Raw genomic sequence first — 17,431 nt, forward strand, 5'->3', positions numbered from 1 at the left:
CAAAGACCCAGCAAAGCATATTTGAAAATGATTTATGTTCACCACCACTTAGACATTTTATTACAGCATTACACAGAAGCTAAATTGGCAGCATTGATCAGCAGGCTCTGGAGCTCGTTATGCAGGTGCTTCATTCCAGATATTTGCAAAGGTAGGTAATGTTCCATATTTCACTGTTTGAAGGTGTTTAAATAGATTTCTCAAGTTGCTCTGAAATGCTCAATAACTTTGTGGCACATGTGTTTTATAGATTATGGTCGTCCTTTGCAGCTTCATGTTAACATGAACTGTCATCTATACAATTCCTCCATAAAGAGGAAATGATCCAATGGGACTGGCCACTATCCATTCGTTAAGTGGACAGCCTATGTGATAATTGTTCCATGCATCATTCTATCTCATCCCCCAGATGCTCTGGAGCTTTGTTCCCATCCTACTAGTTATTTTGGTTATGGTGCACCAGGACAGTCGATAGGTTGGGGCCTGACTGGTGGTGGGTATCGGCGAGAGTAATGTAGTAGGAATTTACACGATTTTTTTTTCTGCGTTTGTAATGAAAATGCACCAAGCGCTGGAGAATTTCTTTTTTCAAAAGTAAGTTTTAGATAAGGGTGATACCACTTCTACTGAAGGATTCAAAATCAGGGCCCCCATGTCTGGTTTCAGGGTCGAGGTGTATTGCTCTGTCGTATTTATTGCCTAAGGTCAACTTCAAATGGCCCTTGCTAGTATCTAACGTGATGCAGTGTCATGTTGAAGGGACCTTTCATCACAGATCAATATCCAATCAGCCTTTCAAGGTCTATTTGGCCTATGAGGCAGAACTAGGGTCCTCGAAGTGCCCTCGTTTTGGGATCAAATGTAAATTCCAGAGGGTCTATCCCCTCAAAGTTAGTCGCCCAAAGCAGTTGTAAGAGGATGCTCCGAGGCCACTGGCACTGAAACCAATAACTGCCTCAAGGCCAACGGTGATGACGTGGCTTTTAGTAATTTAGGAGATGCTTCTACAGCGATCCATAGGCCACCACCTCTTCAAAGTAATGATTTTCTAGCACAGGAATGTCAAATATGTCCAGCCGAGTAGTTTTGAGCCATGGAATAAAGGTTGTTGACTGCAAGGAAGTCTTTCCAGGGACAGCAGGCGTTACATAGGAGGCAGAATTTGCAGACATAACCCAGTTATCTTGAAAACCAACCCCTGCTAATTAAATCATTTCATACAACCGGAGTCTGCACCTGCAATGAGCACTTCAGAGTGACCTTTAACACATGCAGTTTCCATCAACTGGGGAAACAAGTACTCCTGTTTATTTTTTTGAGCTTCCAACATTGATCTTCCGTTATTAGGTCTACGGTGCTTTCAAGGACAGACTCCTGCAACTCCCTTTTTACCGGCGGCCCGGAGTATTCCATGACTCAATTCCAACAGAGACCCGTGTACCGATCACGCAAACTACATGGTTTGGCATCTTTAGACCACACATCACCATGGACAGGGTACACATTCACTGGCGGCCAGGGCAACAAGAGTCCAATTTAAGGTCCTTACATCTGCTTGAACAGCATTCGTGGACAAAACACAAGGCTAGAAGCTGATCCCACGATTAACATGCTCAGATTCAGTAATGGATATGTGGGAAGATGTTTAGCAGTTTGTGGGGTTAAGCGGTGGACCTTCCTGCTGAGTAACCAGCAGACCATTAGCAATCAGATTTTTCAGAAAGGAGTTTAAAGCCCAACTCTGTAGGGAATAGCATTCCTACCATAACCTGTGGTTACATCTTGTTTTTTTGTGACATTCCGGTTGGTCCATGGTCGACATGCTCTTATGCGCGGTCAGAGGAGTACTGGAAGAGCACGCTCTACCACCCACTATTGGACACAATTACGGCCATCACTCCAGAGGTTCAAATGTCCACAGCTGACTTGATGGACTGGGAAAGTCAGTGGCCAGTAATAATCTCTAAGCTAGCCTCCCCATAGAACATGTCTTTAAACACGAATACCATTCATCTAATTGCTTATCTATTTATTTAACAACGTGTCACCTAGACTGGATTAAAAACACCTCTTCTCCATACCGATTCCTGTAATTGAACTGCAATGGTCTCTAGCTGACCTTCCAGCTTTGAAACCGGACGATTAAACTGCACAGAATGCCCGTCACCACCCCCATATTAAAACATTAGATATGCAAGTTAAACTATTACAAGAGGCCTTTTCCTTAAGCACAGGGAGTGAATGGATGGAGACAAAAGTTGCTTGGCGAGAGGACCATATGCATGAGTGATTTAGAAGATCTGTGCAGCCCACCAGTAAACTGTAGCCCTTCAAGTCGATTAGACTGGTTCAGATGTTTACAAATACTGTTTAATGCTCGTGCTCAGTCTATTTCTATTCACTCAAAGTGTTGGTATACGTTAGGGCAGGGAAGCACAACTGGTCCTGAAAAGATCAAAGGGGCAGGTGAGGAAGACACGATTAGAAAGGAATGCTCCTCACAAGTCCCTATAAAAAGATTAGAGAAAGAACACCCCGAGGGTGTGAGAGCAGCAATAGAAAATTACAGAACACAAATGTGTAACAAAACACAAAGGTACAATAACATAAGTGCCAGCGAGTCTATCCCTCAGGCCCCCAATCACAAAATCTGAAAGTATGGCAGGAGTCAAGATTAGAGACAGGAGACGTACTAGTCCACAAGAGTGTGTACTTGGGGTATATTGGCGTTGCTTACTCAAACGTGTCCGGGTGCCATTTAAGCAGATTATTTCATCAAAATGAATTTTCACTTGCAAGCACTGCCTCAGTAGACTTGTTTACATAAATGAGTAGCAGCTTCCAACAGGTATTTGTATCCATCTCTGATCGTTTACATTATTCATAGTAATCATGATGCCAGACGTATGCATGCGTTTTCAATGTGCATGCACTCTTACACTGGCACCTGCTCCAAGTTTGGATGCACACAGCTGCCGAGTGCCATGTGATGTGCAACGCCTGCAGCCGGACCTGGCTTTTTAGCTAAAAGCACTTGGCCTTACTGAATTTGCCATTTTTTTCCACAGTAGGCCTTTAGAGTAAAAGTCAAGAGTGGCTGAAGGTACGGCACTTGACATCGGGCCACAAGTTAGCTGTGAGCACTACATGACATATGTCCTAGATGTGGGGACAGTCTGGTTTGGGCTAATGAGCAGGGACAGTTTTCCCATCTCCCTGCGGTTTGCACTGTGCGACTACAAATCCTCCATTACTCACCATAGTTTTTCGCGGTGCCGGTGTTTTCGATCTCCAAGGCCCAGTCACCAGATGGATTTTCATCCCAGGAATGAGTGGTCATAAAGGCCCAGTCATTGAAGCCTTCCGAGGAGTAGTCATGGGGCCTACCGAGAACACAAGAAGACCCAAAAATTAGAGGCATGGGGGTTTACCAAACACCCACAGTGCCGAGGTAGCACACACTGCATCACTCCCAGACCCACCTGACCACTGTGCAGTTCGCAAAGGGTACTCCACTTCTAGCAGACAAATCACAAGTCAAAGCAAGGCGAACCAAGCAGCATAGGATTATTCCTTCCCAGTCTCCCTCCTTCAGGATGCAGCGCTAAAGCTCCATGTAACAGCATGTAGCCCTACTACGATCAGATAGGGGAGAGCAGGCCCACCCCAGCAGAACACACACAGTACATTATTCTTACACCAGAAGGAACTGACAGTGCAGAAGGATCCCAGCAGCAAAACATACCCACTCCCCAAAGCGGAGCAGTGGCACAATATGAGCTGCCTGGGAGTAGACATCTTGTGGGTCTCAAAGCACGCGACTTCTGGGAACTTTAAAGGGGCACACTGCACTCTCCCCATCTGATGCAGTACAAGGGGCAGAGCAAGACTCCCAGCCTCCGCAGCACCATGCAGTTACCTCTGCAAAACCCCAACTTTTTAAAGGCAGTAATCTTTTACTTTCACTCAGAGCACTCCTGCTAATAGCAGAAATAGCATACCATCCTCCACTTACCCATTCCTGTCCACACACGACATACACCCCCCCCCCCGTACTCCATCTCATTGGCAACCACCAATCCACCCAACAGACTGCAAGCAGAACGTACAACTTCCTCCGCCCTCCCCATGTAGTATGCACATTGCACATCAGACTTAGGAAGCGCTAGTGACAGGAGAACACTCTTCACAATAAAACGAAGGCAGAATGGCAAAGGCACTGTAGGTTTTGGCAAAGTAATCTTTCTCCACAAGAGCACACATGCTGCAGTTGGGATGGTTTTTGCATACGGAGAGCTACATCCTGTCCTGTTTAAAGTCTGGGAATCCTGCTTGTGGCTTCTCCATTCAGACTGCATGGAGCAGCACCATTTCTAAGTCTAGAAACATTTGAATGGAAAACATGGCACACTGAAAATGCAGACATGGTTTGGCCAAAACAGCCCGCACACTCCAGTCCGCCACCCCACTTGACGCTGTTCTCTTACTCCAACTGGAAATTAAGTCACATGAGGAAATCCATACCTGGAAGCCAGGAGAGTAGAACGTGTGCCCATAGGGCTGACAAGATATATGGCCAGATCTCCACGGCGGTTGTAGGACAGTGTCAGCCGGGCCTGCGCGTGCTCTAGCCTGCCAATGTAATTGGAGGTCCCAAAGCAAGCATCCACCTTCCGCCTTACTTCTAATCGACTGCCGATGTCCCTGTGCAGAAAAAGGAAAAAAAATCTGAATGGTCAGAATAAATATTACATTTTCACATAATGCGCTCTTCTGCTGCCCAGTGAGTTTTCTGCTTGTGTACCGGCGTTACTTAACACTTCATCAAGCAGATTATAGTCAGTAACACCATCTTTCTCCAACACATAAGAGTTCCCATCCATATAGTTGTCTGAGTATTTGCCTTAAAGGATTTCCTTATAAAATGATAATGTGAGATCACACAGCAGCAACACTATGCCATATTGTGTATGTTAAAAAAGGGTCTTATAAAACGCACCTTTCACAGGAAGGTACAGTGGCCCTAAGACTTTCGAGTAATCCCTTAACACAATTCCTGGCACCATCATAACATCCCGCTGCCTGAGTGTCTGGCGCGGCTGCTGGGACTGTGCAGAGGTGCTGCAGTGCTCCCATAAAACTTGCAAGATTTTAAATGGAGAAAGGACGATAAAGGGGCCCTTCAAAGGCTTATCCTCTGTGAGTAATTGTGTTTTAAAAGAAACGCTGTCTAATATTCCCCTGCTTTAGACTAGTGCAGTTCCAGGACAGCACCCCCACTGGAAAATCTGTTATATACCCACTAGTGTCTGGCCATTGAAGGGACATCTATAACGGCTCACACATCTACTTATCAACCACCCTGAAGAAGCAACTTAACCCTTCCACGCATGCAAAATGGAATCAACCCCCCTCTCCCCTCCCCCCAAAACACACACTTTATAGGCAAATAAAGCTGGAAACAGCACCCGACTCAGACCAAAGGGCATCGGCGCCATGCACCCGGCAGCATGAAACCCACGCCACTGTCCTTCGAGACACTCATCCGTGCACACAATGTTCTAAACAAACCGATCATGACAGAATGCAGTCCTCGCCATCCGATACAATCAATAATTAAACCATACCGTAGTCTGTTTTAACCTCACTGGCCACCCGCCTATATGACTCAACTCTGAACAAACCGAAACCGCACAGATGCAATGGCGACAGACCACTCGGCTTCCGATTTGCGAGTAGCCCAGAACCACAAAGGGGACCCAAATGCTGAAAGTGCTACAGAATACAGATACGTTTAGGAACGATACAAATGTACGGAACACGACGTCCCGAGGCAGGCATCTTGTATGTGGTTGACCATGGTTCCTGGAGCGTAGGACAAACCCATCAAATCAACTTATTCAGAAGGACAAAATGATGCCAGCTACATCAGCATTCAGAGGTGGTACCCAAAGGGACTGAACAGGCAGCTGGCATTTCCCTGGCACTGCCACTTCTGCTTGAGACGCAGAATAACTGTCTCGAGGCAGCCGACGCGGGTTGATTTATGAGCCGCGATCCTTAAAAACACATTTGTCGAAGGATAGCGCTGGCATATTTGTTCTCAGCAAGAAGGACGTGCACCTGCCGCGGCTCTCCAACAATATCCGCTTTCTGGAAGCGGTACAAGGCTATTGTACACCAAGTACAAGGACGCAAACTGGACAAATTACAGCTGGAGGCGCGCTGCCAAGGAGACGCTGCAGGAACCCACGGGAACCACCAGGGGCGCCTGGGAACGAGCCTTGTACCCGGCATCGGATCATCGATAAACCCAGCAAAGTAGCAGACACGTTCCCAGCAGCAGGGAGGCGTGCCACGCCGCCACAACAGATCCAAAGCATTGCTGGCTGTAAGGGTGTCAGAAGCATGCACGAGGCAGCGCTGCAGTTCTGACGCGTGTTTGCAGGTCCCCCTTTATCAGCTAGGCCAAGGACCCCCTTGTTCACACGAGCCTGAGTAACAAGGGCGCCTTTGCTCGGCCTCGGACAGGCCTCCGCGTGGCTCATCCCCATCAGGAGTAAGGCAAGAGGTGTGCACAGAAGATGGATGCTGGGACGGGAGTGGCTGGGAGCCGGTTAAGAGAGTGCAGAATGCAGCCGGATGCAGGGTGTCCCATTAATGGGTGGGGCTAGACCGTTAAAATCTGGGCTTAGGCGAAAGGGCACAAGTATGCCTGCAGGAAGCGGGGAGGACGTTTAGTAATTTGTATGACAACCATGAAGTGATAAATAACATCCACTGTAGTAGTAGATATAGGTTATAGGGGATCCCAATACGGTGCTGAGCAGGTTCTGTGCAACCAAACACAATGAGCCCTCTGGGGCAGAAGCGCACCTACAAACCTGCTGCTGCGCGTGCCTCGGAGAGCCGCGGATTGGGTGCGTGTGAGCGGTGCATGTCGGGAGGAGAGACAAAGTTTGTTTACTTTGGAAGATGCAGTTACCGTCAACGTCGCCTAAATGAAAACCGGCTAACCCACCGTGGGGCACGCACAGGGGTCGTGTGGAGGTATAGAAACGTCCTGAACAAGGAACATCTTCCATCTGTAGTGAGATGGGCTGCGAGTAAAGGACAAGCTGTCACAGACAAGCTGCACATCGATTATGAAATTAAATGGAAGGAGCCACAGAATTCAAACCTCACTTCACTGAGCTCCGGTACTTTAAGAAGCGAGCCTGCATACCGCGAGTCGTACCAAGATCCCAAGACAAACTGCGGAGACTCAGCCCTACAAAAGCCTCATTGAAGCCTCGCTGCAGGGCGGCTGGGAAGTGAAAGGGAAGTCTGTTTCTATGCCCTACAACCATTTCCAGGTCCTCTGAAAGAACTTCTGTCCTATGCATGGAGAGTGTGTCCACTGTCAGGACCCGCGGAGACGGTACACTCGCTGCGGCTGGAGGGACGGCTTCTATGACGAGGCTTACTACTCCAGGTAATGAGGAGGCCGCTCTCCTCAGCTCACCCCTAAGTGTCCCAAAACCACGGAGTCCCCTCCTCATCCTCCTAGCATCCTCCATGTGCAGCCCGGACTCCTCTGGGTCCCCTTCTGCTTCGGTCAGTGCTACCCCGAGTCCACAGCACCTCACATGGGGTATGCCTTCTCCTGCCTGGAGTACACCATCCTCATTTTTCCGGCCTTCTTTATCGATTCCCTAACCACTTGGATGCTAATGACAAGGGTAACTCGTCATGAAGAGCCCATTCATTTCAATGGAAATTACATGAAGAGCCTGCAAGTGCCTTAGCATCCAAGTGCCACTTGGATGCTAAGGCACTTGCAGGCTCTTCATGTAATTTCCATTGAAATGAATGGGCTCTTCATGACGAGTTACCCTTGTCATTAGCATCCAAGTGGTTAAAAATAACTCTCAAGTATGACCTATTTCAGAAATACTACCTCGAAATAAGAGGACATCTCTACTCCTAACATCATGAGTACCCTTCTCTCCCACCATTTCATGAATACTCCCGCTAAAACCTAGAGAATCATACTCCAGTATCACCTCAGAGTGCCTCCGACTCATCTTTAATTCCTCACCTTCTCATCAAGTACTTACTTGCTCTAAAAACTACTCCCTTCAACTACATTACAACACTAATGATCACGTTCTCTCTAATACTCAAGTACCCTAATCTCACTTCTCGGTTGCCTTCCACCCAGGCCCGGTTCTAGAGGGTGGGCCAGGCCCACCCAAACATGAACCTTGGCCCTGGCAGTGACATCAGCAAGGCCAACAGAAAGTGGCCACTGCAATTTAAAACGTGCTCTGAACGTTATTTTCCTTCTTTCTTTAGGAGTTGCGTGATTGGGCCTGGGGTCGCTCCCTCAATCACGTATCTGCATCTCATATTAGACAGACCCTCCAGCTTATCGCGATTTCGCGATTCACGAAAAAATCGCGAAATCGCGGGACTAGCGCGATTGCCGCGATATTTACATTTGTGGCCGCGATATTGTAAAAGTTTCTACTGGGAGACAGCAAAACACATAAATCTTCATTTACTGGCTGTGCGCGCGCACACGTCATTCCGTGCTGCCGTCCAATATCTGCTTCCTCCTGGCCAAGCTGTGAAAGGCGATCAAGCAGAACAATGCGTGTACAGCTCTCACAGTCTCTTTTTTCTCTCAGAAAGAGCCTGTTGAAAATCGGAGCCTTGATCAGCAGCAATTGAGCAAAAAAAGAACCACACGTTAGGTTCCCGGATATTTTCTTCAGGCGTCCACAGCCTCTTGTGATGTTTTGGAAGTTGCAGCAGTTTGAATTCTAAGCTGCCCTACAAAACCATCTGCCTACACAGGGTTTTGAATCATTTGGTTGTTTTACCTGCCTTGTTGTAACGGCACGTGCTGTTTTGCCAACATTTCTTCCACAAAGATATTTTGAGGCATGAGCTGCTGCACAACTGTTGTGTTAAGAGAGGTATTTTATTTTGAAAGCTTCAATGCTGTCTATTAAATTAGAATTAATGTGCACACACATACAGACAAAAATAGATCTATTTCAAAAAGAAAGAAACATTTCGGCTGCCATGTTCCCAAGCTTATCCAGGCACCGTTTGGACATAATAGAAATGCAGTGGAGACTGGGCGGATGCATGAATGAATGATGTATGGATGCAGGATGGGTGGGTGGATGGATGGGTGGGTGAATGAATAAATGATGTATGGATGCTGGGTGGATGGATGGATGGATGGGTGGATGCATGAATGAATGATGTATGGATGCAGGATGGGTGGATGGATGGGTCGATGCATGAATGATGTATGGATGGATGCATGCATGATGGGTGGATGCATGATGGGTGGATGGATGCATGAATGAATGATGTATGGATGCAGGATGGGTGGATGGATGATGTATGGATGGATGCATGCATGCATGATGGGTGGATGCATGATGGATGGATGGGTGGATGCATGAATGAATGATGTATGGATGGATGCATGCATGATGGGTGGATGCATGATGGATGGATGGGTGGATGCATGAATGAATGATGTATGGATGCAGGATGGGTGGGTGGATGGATGGGTGGATGCATGAATGATGTATGGATGGATGCAAGGTGGTTCGGGCTCGCTCGCTGCGGTGCAATATGCAAATTAGTTTACGCCACACCACTTTCAAATGTCACCAGCCGCCCCTGCGTGTTGGTTCTATAAAGTAACACTGGAAAATGTTTTTTCTACCAAATAGAGCAGTTTTCCGCAGTAAAGAACGCAATGCTGTCTGAAACAATAATGCCTAGAAAGTAAGGAGGGGCAACATCGAGACCACGTGCCACCTGTCGCCTATTCTAACTTCGATCAGCTGGAGACTGCTGTCCCGCAGACTTGCACCTCCCTCAGGGACTGCACTTCTGGGCATCGTGGGAGACGGGTGGGGACTGAGGGGGGAGGGATTGATCCACACGTGACGGCCAGACACACACGTAGCCTCTCGTTTCGTGAATGGCGAGCTATCTTTAGCCTATGACCCGAGTGATGTCATTTAACGCTCATGGAAACGCTAGCGGCAGCCAGACATGAAACCTACCATAGCTGTGAGCCTTCACCCACCGCACCACATTGTAAATAAACCAAATAAACATAGCTTCATGTTGTTAAATACGTAAAAAAACTAAGATATCTGTGTTTGTTCTAGGAAAAATGGCCACATAAAATGCCGCAAAATTGCCGCTAAATTTCCATATTTGTGCCGCTAAATTTCCATTTTTGTGCCGCTAAATTTGCTAATCCATGCCGCTATATCCTGGGGGGTCTGATTAGAAAGGTGGGCTGTGTCCTGGCCCACTTGTGCAGGTACACAGTGCGTGGCGAAGGTGACAAATCCTTTCGTTGGCACTGGATTGGTGTACCGTCCTGCTGCGTGGCTATTTTAATATCTTCAGCGCTGGTGAAGAGGAGTTTGTTTATGTGGGTTCATTTTCCTGACCCCTTGACCTGCTTATCAGATTGGGCTCCGACAGCGTTTGTAAGGAGCAGGTAAGAGAATGTGTGGCTATTGTTGCGTTTTTTTCATCTGTGAGCAAGACATACTTTGTGTGATGTGTATATTTTATTTAAATCGTGTGTTTAAATCGTTAGTATCATTATCATGACTTTTCTGCCAAGGAGGCACGTTAACTATTAAAATGTCCAGATAACTCTGGGGATTAATGATCCTGCTGGAGAGCAATCTTTTGTCTGTTTGTAGCTTTTAAATGCAGAAAAACTGTAGTTAACGTGAATAACTCAGTTGGTTACTACCTTGGTCACAGAGATCCTTTGATTACTGCAGTTCAGAAGTTACAATCCTAACATAGGATAGTTACCTATGGACTGTAATCAAAGACCTGCATTCTAACCAGAATGGTATACTTAGATTTTTTTTTTGTATTGCTAGTTAGTTCACATTTCCCCAGTCTTTCATAATTCCAATGTTGCAATAAAGAGTTTGTTTGGGCATTATACATTCTAATCAGTAAAGCCAACCCCCAACCACTGGGTTATGCTTTAAATCCTGTGGTTGTGCTTCTCCAGACCTAACCCTTTTAAAACATATTGCCCAGCAGTATGGATGACATGTGATTCCTACGCCTGGTAATCCTCAGTAGCTTATGTGACATTCCCTATAGGCTGATTTACATACTTCTATGATTCATTGTCTCTGCATAATGTGTGTGGGAAGTAAAGTACCGTGACACCCTACACTACGAGTAGCAGTAGACAAAAAATAAAATGCATACGAGAGAGGGGCTACGGAGAGATGATGGGCACTGTTGGTGGGTGGCAATGAGGGAATCTGAGGAGGTGGTCATGGGGTGGAGCTATTGAGAGATGAGGGGCATTTGTGGAGGTTGTTTGTGAGGGAGTCCGAGGAGGAGGTCATGGGGAGGGGTTTTGGAGCGATGAGGGGCACTGGTGGAGGGTGGCAGTGAGGAAATGCGAGGAAGTCATGTGGGGGATGGGCTTTGGAGCGATGAGGTGCCCTGGTGGAGGGTGGTTGGGAGTGAGTATGAGGGGGAGGTCATGGGGGAGGAGCTACGGAGAGATAAGGGGCACTGGTGGAGGATAGTAGGGAGGGAGTCTGAGGAGGAGGTCATGAGGGGAAGAGGCTACAGAGAGATGAAGGGCATTGTTGGAGGATGGCAATGAGGGAATCCGAGGAGGAGGTCATGAGGGGGAGGTGCTTTGGAGCCATGAGGGGGACTGGTATCAAGGCTTTCGTTTAGTAACAGGGACTTCCTTGATCGTGAACACTTTATAATATGCTTAGCATTCAAGTACTTGTGTTTAAGCCTGGCCTGCTGGAATTTGAGGGTTTGCAGTTAGGTCCAGACATTGCTCTTACTGCCTTGCCTGGCCAGCCGGAATTTGAGGGTTTGCAGTTAGGTCCAAACCTTGGTCTTAATTTCAAATAACTCTCCACAGGCTCTGTGTACACACAGAAGCAATCCATTGTATCATGCTGCCTGTTTGCAAGTACATATGATGTAATCAGGACTTGCAGGCTACCTCCAGAAGCGACAAATTGGGCCCGCAGTGCCCCCTCCCCCCCCCCAATGCGCCCTTGGCCCACCCAAATAAAAATTCCTGAAGCCGGGCCTGCTTCCACCTCTCAAACACAATCTCTGCGAGTCATTCTCTCCTTCCGCAGTTTCACTCCTTCAAGGAGTACAAACTACTCCAACTTATAGTTTTAAATCTCTCAATAATACTTATTTACTATTCACTCTGTGCATTACTCACAAAGCTATTTAGATGTGTATGCTTAGTATACATGTGCGAATAGCTTGATTTAGGAGTGCAAGCAATTCACAAAACATGAAATGACACTTGTAAGCATTTATTCATGGCATGTAGTGCTGTAGATTCACATGCTATGCATACTCCTACAATCTGTGCTGGGTATGGATGTGTGCAAGTTCTTTTTCGTTGAAGAAGTCTTTCAAGTGACAGTGTGGTGACACACCCTCTTGTTGGTAATGCGCATGGCCACAGACTACATTGTTTTCCCACACGACAGGTGAGGATGAAAAGTGATGTGAAGCGATGTGTAGCGAGAGGTCTACCCAAAAGAGGGAAAAGAGATAGTAAAGGACACTGCAATGGCCACAGGCATCCAGAAAGGAGTGGGTGCATGTGAATCTACAGCACTACATGCCACAAACAGATACTTAGAGTAACATTTTTCTTTCGAGGCATGTGTGCCTGTAGATACATATGCCATGTACAGACTGTAAAGCAGTCATCCCAAAAGTGGTGGCCAGCCTGTGTGTATAGCAGTAGATTGGAAGAGTGAACGGAATACTGCCTGGCCAACATTAGCCTGTTTGTGGGCTACCAAATCCACGCAGTAATGTTTTGTAAATGTGTGTGTTGTGCACCAGATAGCTGCTTTGCATATGTCAGCTATTGGAATGTTCTCCAGAAAGGCCATAGAAGATCTTCTTCCGGCCCCCGCCCCCCACCCCCACCCAGAGTAGAGTGGGTCCTCTTTGCTTTAGCATAGGCATGTCTGAATGCATCTCACAATCCATCTGGCACTGCCTAATTTGGACAGAGCCTTCCCTTTATGGGGTTCGGGGAAAGCAACAAAATTGTACCTAAATGGTTTAATTCTGTCAGTGTAGTACATGAAGGCTCAGTTTATATTCAAATTGAGGAGAGCCCACTCCGCAACTAAGTCAGGTTGTTGGAAGCTGACAGGTAGTTCAAAAAACTGATTAAGGTGGAACTGGGAGACCGCCTTAGGGAGGAATCTTGGGTAAGTGCGGAGGACAACCTTATCGCTATGTACGTGGAAGTAATATTCTTCAATGTTAGTGCTTGTAGCTCACTGACACACCAAGTGTACAGAAATGCTAACTTCAAAGAGGGAAACTGGAGTGGCAGGAGTGGAGGGGCTCGAATGGAGGACCCATGAATCTTGTCGGTACAATGTTAAAATTCTGTGCCTGGGCTGGCGGGACCCGAGGGGTAAGAATTCTCTTAAGACCCTCCATGAAAGCCTTAATGATTGGAATCCTGAAGAGAGGGATGTGTGAAGTGTTCTGAAGAAAGGCAGCCACAGACGCTAGGTGTAACCGTATAGAGGTGAAAGCCAGTCCGCAAGCCTGCAAGTGAAGCACGTAACAATGTCCTGCACTGTGATCGATAAAGGATCAATTTGTTTTGAGTGACAGTAGTAGACAAACCTTTCCACTTGGCTGCATAACAGGCATGGGTGGTAGGTCCGAGTGCTTCCTAGAGAACAGCAATGCATTCAGATAGAAGTTTAAGGTACCCACATTCTAGGATCTAAGAAGCCAGATTGCAAGGTCGAGAGACTTGGGGTCAGGGTGCTGATTTCTCCATGGTTCTATGGTTGAAGGTCCGGCGTCTTGGGGATATTCTCATGCAGAACCAGTGAGAGTTTGAGCCAAGTGGTAAACCAGGAATGGCAGGCCCATGTGGGAGACACCAGGATGAGGGTGGGAGACCTTCTGAAGCCTCCGAACCACACATGGAAGTAGTGGGAGAGGCAGAAAAGTGTAGACCAATATCCCGGACTAACTACTCCATTGTGCACTGCTGTTGGAATGTGGGTGTGGAGGTGAAGTTTGGGTATTTGGCGTTTTCGGCTGTGGTGAAGAGGTCTATTTCTGGGAAGCCCCATCGCCGAAGTATTGTAGGAGGACTTGCAAGTAGAGTACCCATTTGTGGACTTGTTGCCGCATCCTGCTGAGGAGGGTGGCAAAGTTGCCCATTCCCGGAAGGTACTTCGCTAGCAGGTGGATTTTGTTGTGGGGAACCCACCGCCAAATTCTCGGGGCTAGCTGCGAGCTTTGGGGAGATCAGTGCTGCCCTTTTTCTGAAGGGAATACACTACTGTTCTATTGTCCATCCAGAAAAGAAAGACATTGCCCGTCAGGTGAGGTAGGGAATCCTTCAATGCTAGGTTAATGGTTAGGAGTTCCAGGTAGCTTATGTGGAAGCCCTGTGGTCTGGGCTCCCACTTGTCCTGGACAGTCTGATGCTTTAAGTGCTCACCCCATTCTGTAAGGGAGGGGTTCATTGTAATGGTCCTCTGCAGAAGTGCGTCGAGAAAAGGCCGTCCATGCTATAGGTTGTTGATGTTCCACAACTACACACAGCGAAAAGTGCAGAAGCAGATCAACAATAGATCCCCTAATGACCCCCCGCTTGAGACCATTGTTGCGCTCGGCATTCCTGCAATGGATGCGTGTGTAATTTGGCATGAGGCACTGTATCAATGCCACATGCCATCACTCCAAAGAGGCGCACGACTCTCCTGATCGTGACCTGGGGGTGTGGTTGGAAGAAGAGGGATCAGTGCCTGAAAGTACCGGACCCTGGCAGGGCTTGGGTAGGCCATACCAACCTCTGAAGTGAGAATTGCCCCAAGTAAGGTTGGATTTGTGGGAGGAATTTTGTGCTGTTGATGGTAAACTCTATCTTGTGTAGGAGACTTATTGTGATGTGTGTGTGTGTGTGTGTGTTAGCGGCATTGCTGGCAGTTGGCACCCTTGATTAGCTAGCCATGCAGGTAGGAGAAGACCTGAACGTCCTGTCTGCACAAATGAGTGGTCACTACTGCAAGGCACTTGGCAGTGGTGACCCCGTAAGGGAGCACTCAGAACTGGTAATGCTTCCCACTAAATACAAACCGGACATATTGGTGATGCACCAGGTGTATTGGTTTATGGAAATAAGCACCCTTCAGGTAGAAAGCGGTCATGAAGTCACCTTATTACAACAGCAGGATGACACCCTTGAAGTGTTGTCATTAGGAAATGCTCTGACAGATGTACTCATTTAGGAGCTTGCAGTACAAAATGGGTCTAGGAGAACCGTTCTTTTCTGGGAATTAGGAAGTATAGAGAATATACCCGTTGCCTGTTTATGAGGGAGGGGTTCTATAGCCCCTTTGAGAAGGAGTATTTCCCTCTTCCCCGAGTAGTCTTTGGTGTTTCGGGGAGAGTTTGTGTTTGCGATGTGGTGCGGTGTCAGGCGTGCAAGTGAGCTCCAGGTAATAACAATGTTGGATAATCTCCAGCACCCACTGGTCAGAGGTGATGTTCCACCATGTGGCAAAGAACCCCTGAAGGCACCCTTTGATGGGTGTTGTGTAATCGGGGGTGGGGACGTTTGGGGGTGGGTAGGTGGAAAAGGCAAGTCCGGGTTTGGTGGCAGCTCCTTTGGGGAGCCCACATTTACCTCTGCCTTTTGAATTGCCCCTGAAGGATCCCCTGGAATAGGCTCTGGGAGAGGAATGCTGGTAGAATGTAGAGGAGTCAGGGGGGTGGTCTTTGAGCCTCTATGGTAGGGTGTGCGATGAAATAAGCCACAAAGATTACAAGTGTGTAGAGTGCCCATAGCCTTTGCTGTCTATGTATTTTTTTAAACATCTTTTGCTAGTGTCTGGTCTACCTGTGGACTGAATAGATGTTGACCATCAAATGGCAAGTTAAGCAGGTTCTGCGGTACCTCCGGCTTCAAGCCAGAGATACCGAGCCAGGCGTGCCTGCCCAGGAGGATACTAGAGTTTACCCCTTTGGTGGTAGTGTCGGTGGCATCTAAAGCATGGTGGTGTAAGATCTATTTTCCCCTCAGAGATGATCTCATAACCCCTTTTCCTGGGCCCTCTGGGAGAAGTTGGAGAAGCGCCTCCATCTCATCCCAATGGGTGCAGTCATATCTCAATCAATCAGGTTTCTTGTAGAGCACGACTACTCACCCGTTGGGGTCTCAATGCGCTCAGGGGAGTTATCTGTGCTTCAGGCGAAGAGCCAGCTCTTGAGGTTCTTTTTGATTTGAGGCAGTGATGGTGATTGCCTGAGATGTAGCGGCAGGGAGTTCCAGGTCTTCGCAGCGAGGTAGGAGAAGGATCGCCCTCCAGCCAAGGTCTTGCAGATCCATGGGTGGAGGCCAGGGCCATTTGGGCGGAGCAGAAATGTTGGTGGTGGAGGTATGGAGGGCCTGCGCTTTGAAGGGTTTTGTTGGCATGCGTTAGGAGCTTGAAGGTGATGCTTTTGCTGTTCAGGAGCCAGTGGCAGTCTCTCAGGTGCCCTGTGATGTGGCTGCAGTGGGAGATGTTCAGGATGAGTCTGGCAGAGGCGTTCTGGATGTTCTGCAGTTTCTTCAAGAGTTTTTGGGTGGGGCCGGCATAGAGTGCATTGCCGCAGGCTAGTCTGCTGCCCACAAGCGCATGGATGACCCTTATCCTGGGACTCGATGAGCATCAACTTGAAAATCTTCCTGAACAGGGAGAGCGTGTGGAAGCAGGAAGATAAGGAGGCCTTGATTTGTCAGTTCACTCAGAGCGAGGAGTCCAGGATGATGTTGAGGTTGCGTACGTGGTACTTAGGCATGGGTCTGAGCACTGTGGGCCACCAGGAGTTGTCCCAGGCAGAGGGGGTGGAGCCCAGGAGGAGGACTTCAATCTTGTCTGAGTGGAGCTTGAGGCAGCTATCCTTCATCCGGGGGGCGACTGCCTTCATCCAGTTGTGGAAGTTGCTCTTGGCAGCTGTGGGTTCGTCGGTGAGGGAGAAAAGCAGCAGGGTGTTATCGGCTTAGGAGACTATGTTGAGACTGTGGTTTCAGACAATGACTGCAAGTGGGGCCTTGTAGAAGTTGAAGAGGGGGGGACTCAGGGAGGAGCCATGAGGCACTTCACAGCTGATCTCTGTGGGTTCTGAGAGATCTGGAGAGCAGCCCAACAGATTTAGCAACACGCCAATGGTAGGCTTATTGCGTGGCCACCCTTCGCCCCTCAGCGGCTACATGTTTGCTTTCCTCATCTGGTGGAGGGGCATCGTTAGTCTGGTAGTCGACCTTACTGGCAGTAGCGGCAATCAGGAAGTCAGGTGGGAGATACCCATGCAAGTAGAAGGTATCAGTAGG

General features: G+C 47.9%; 1 protein-coding gene across 1 annotated transcript in view; it reads right to left on the reverse strand.

The window, feature by feature from the left end:
• Positions 1 to 17,431, reverse strand: part of FURIN (furin, paired basic amino acid cleaving enzyme) — a 369,349-nt gene that overhangs the window by 14,960 nt on the left and 336,958 nt on the right. Inside the window, exons 13-14 of the mRNA XM_078683275.1 lie at positions 4,525 to 4,704; positions 3,259 to 3,383 (exon numbers count right to left, since the gene is read on the reverse strand). Coding sequence (XP_078539401.1) covers positions 3,259 to 3,383; positions 4,525 to 4,704 — 305 coding nt within the window. The remainder of the gene's footprint in view (positions 1 to 3,258; positions 3,384 to 4,524; positions 4,705 to 17,431) is intronic.

The sequence above is a fragment of the Lissotriton helveticus genome, chromosome 3_1, assembly GCF_964261635.1.
Source record: "Lissotriton helveticus chromosome 3_1, aLisHel1.1, whole genome shotgun sequence".
NCBI classification, from domain to species: Eukaryota; Metazoa; Chordata; class Amphibia; order Caudata; family Salamandridae; genus Lissotriton; species Lissotriton helveticus.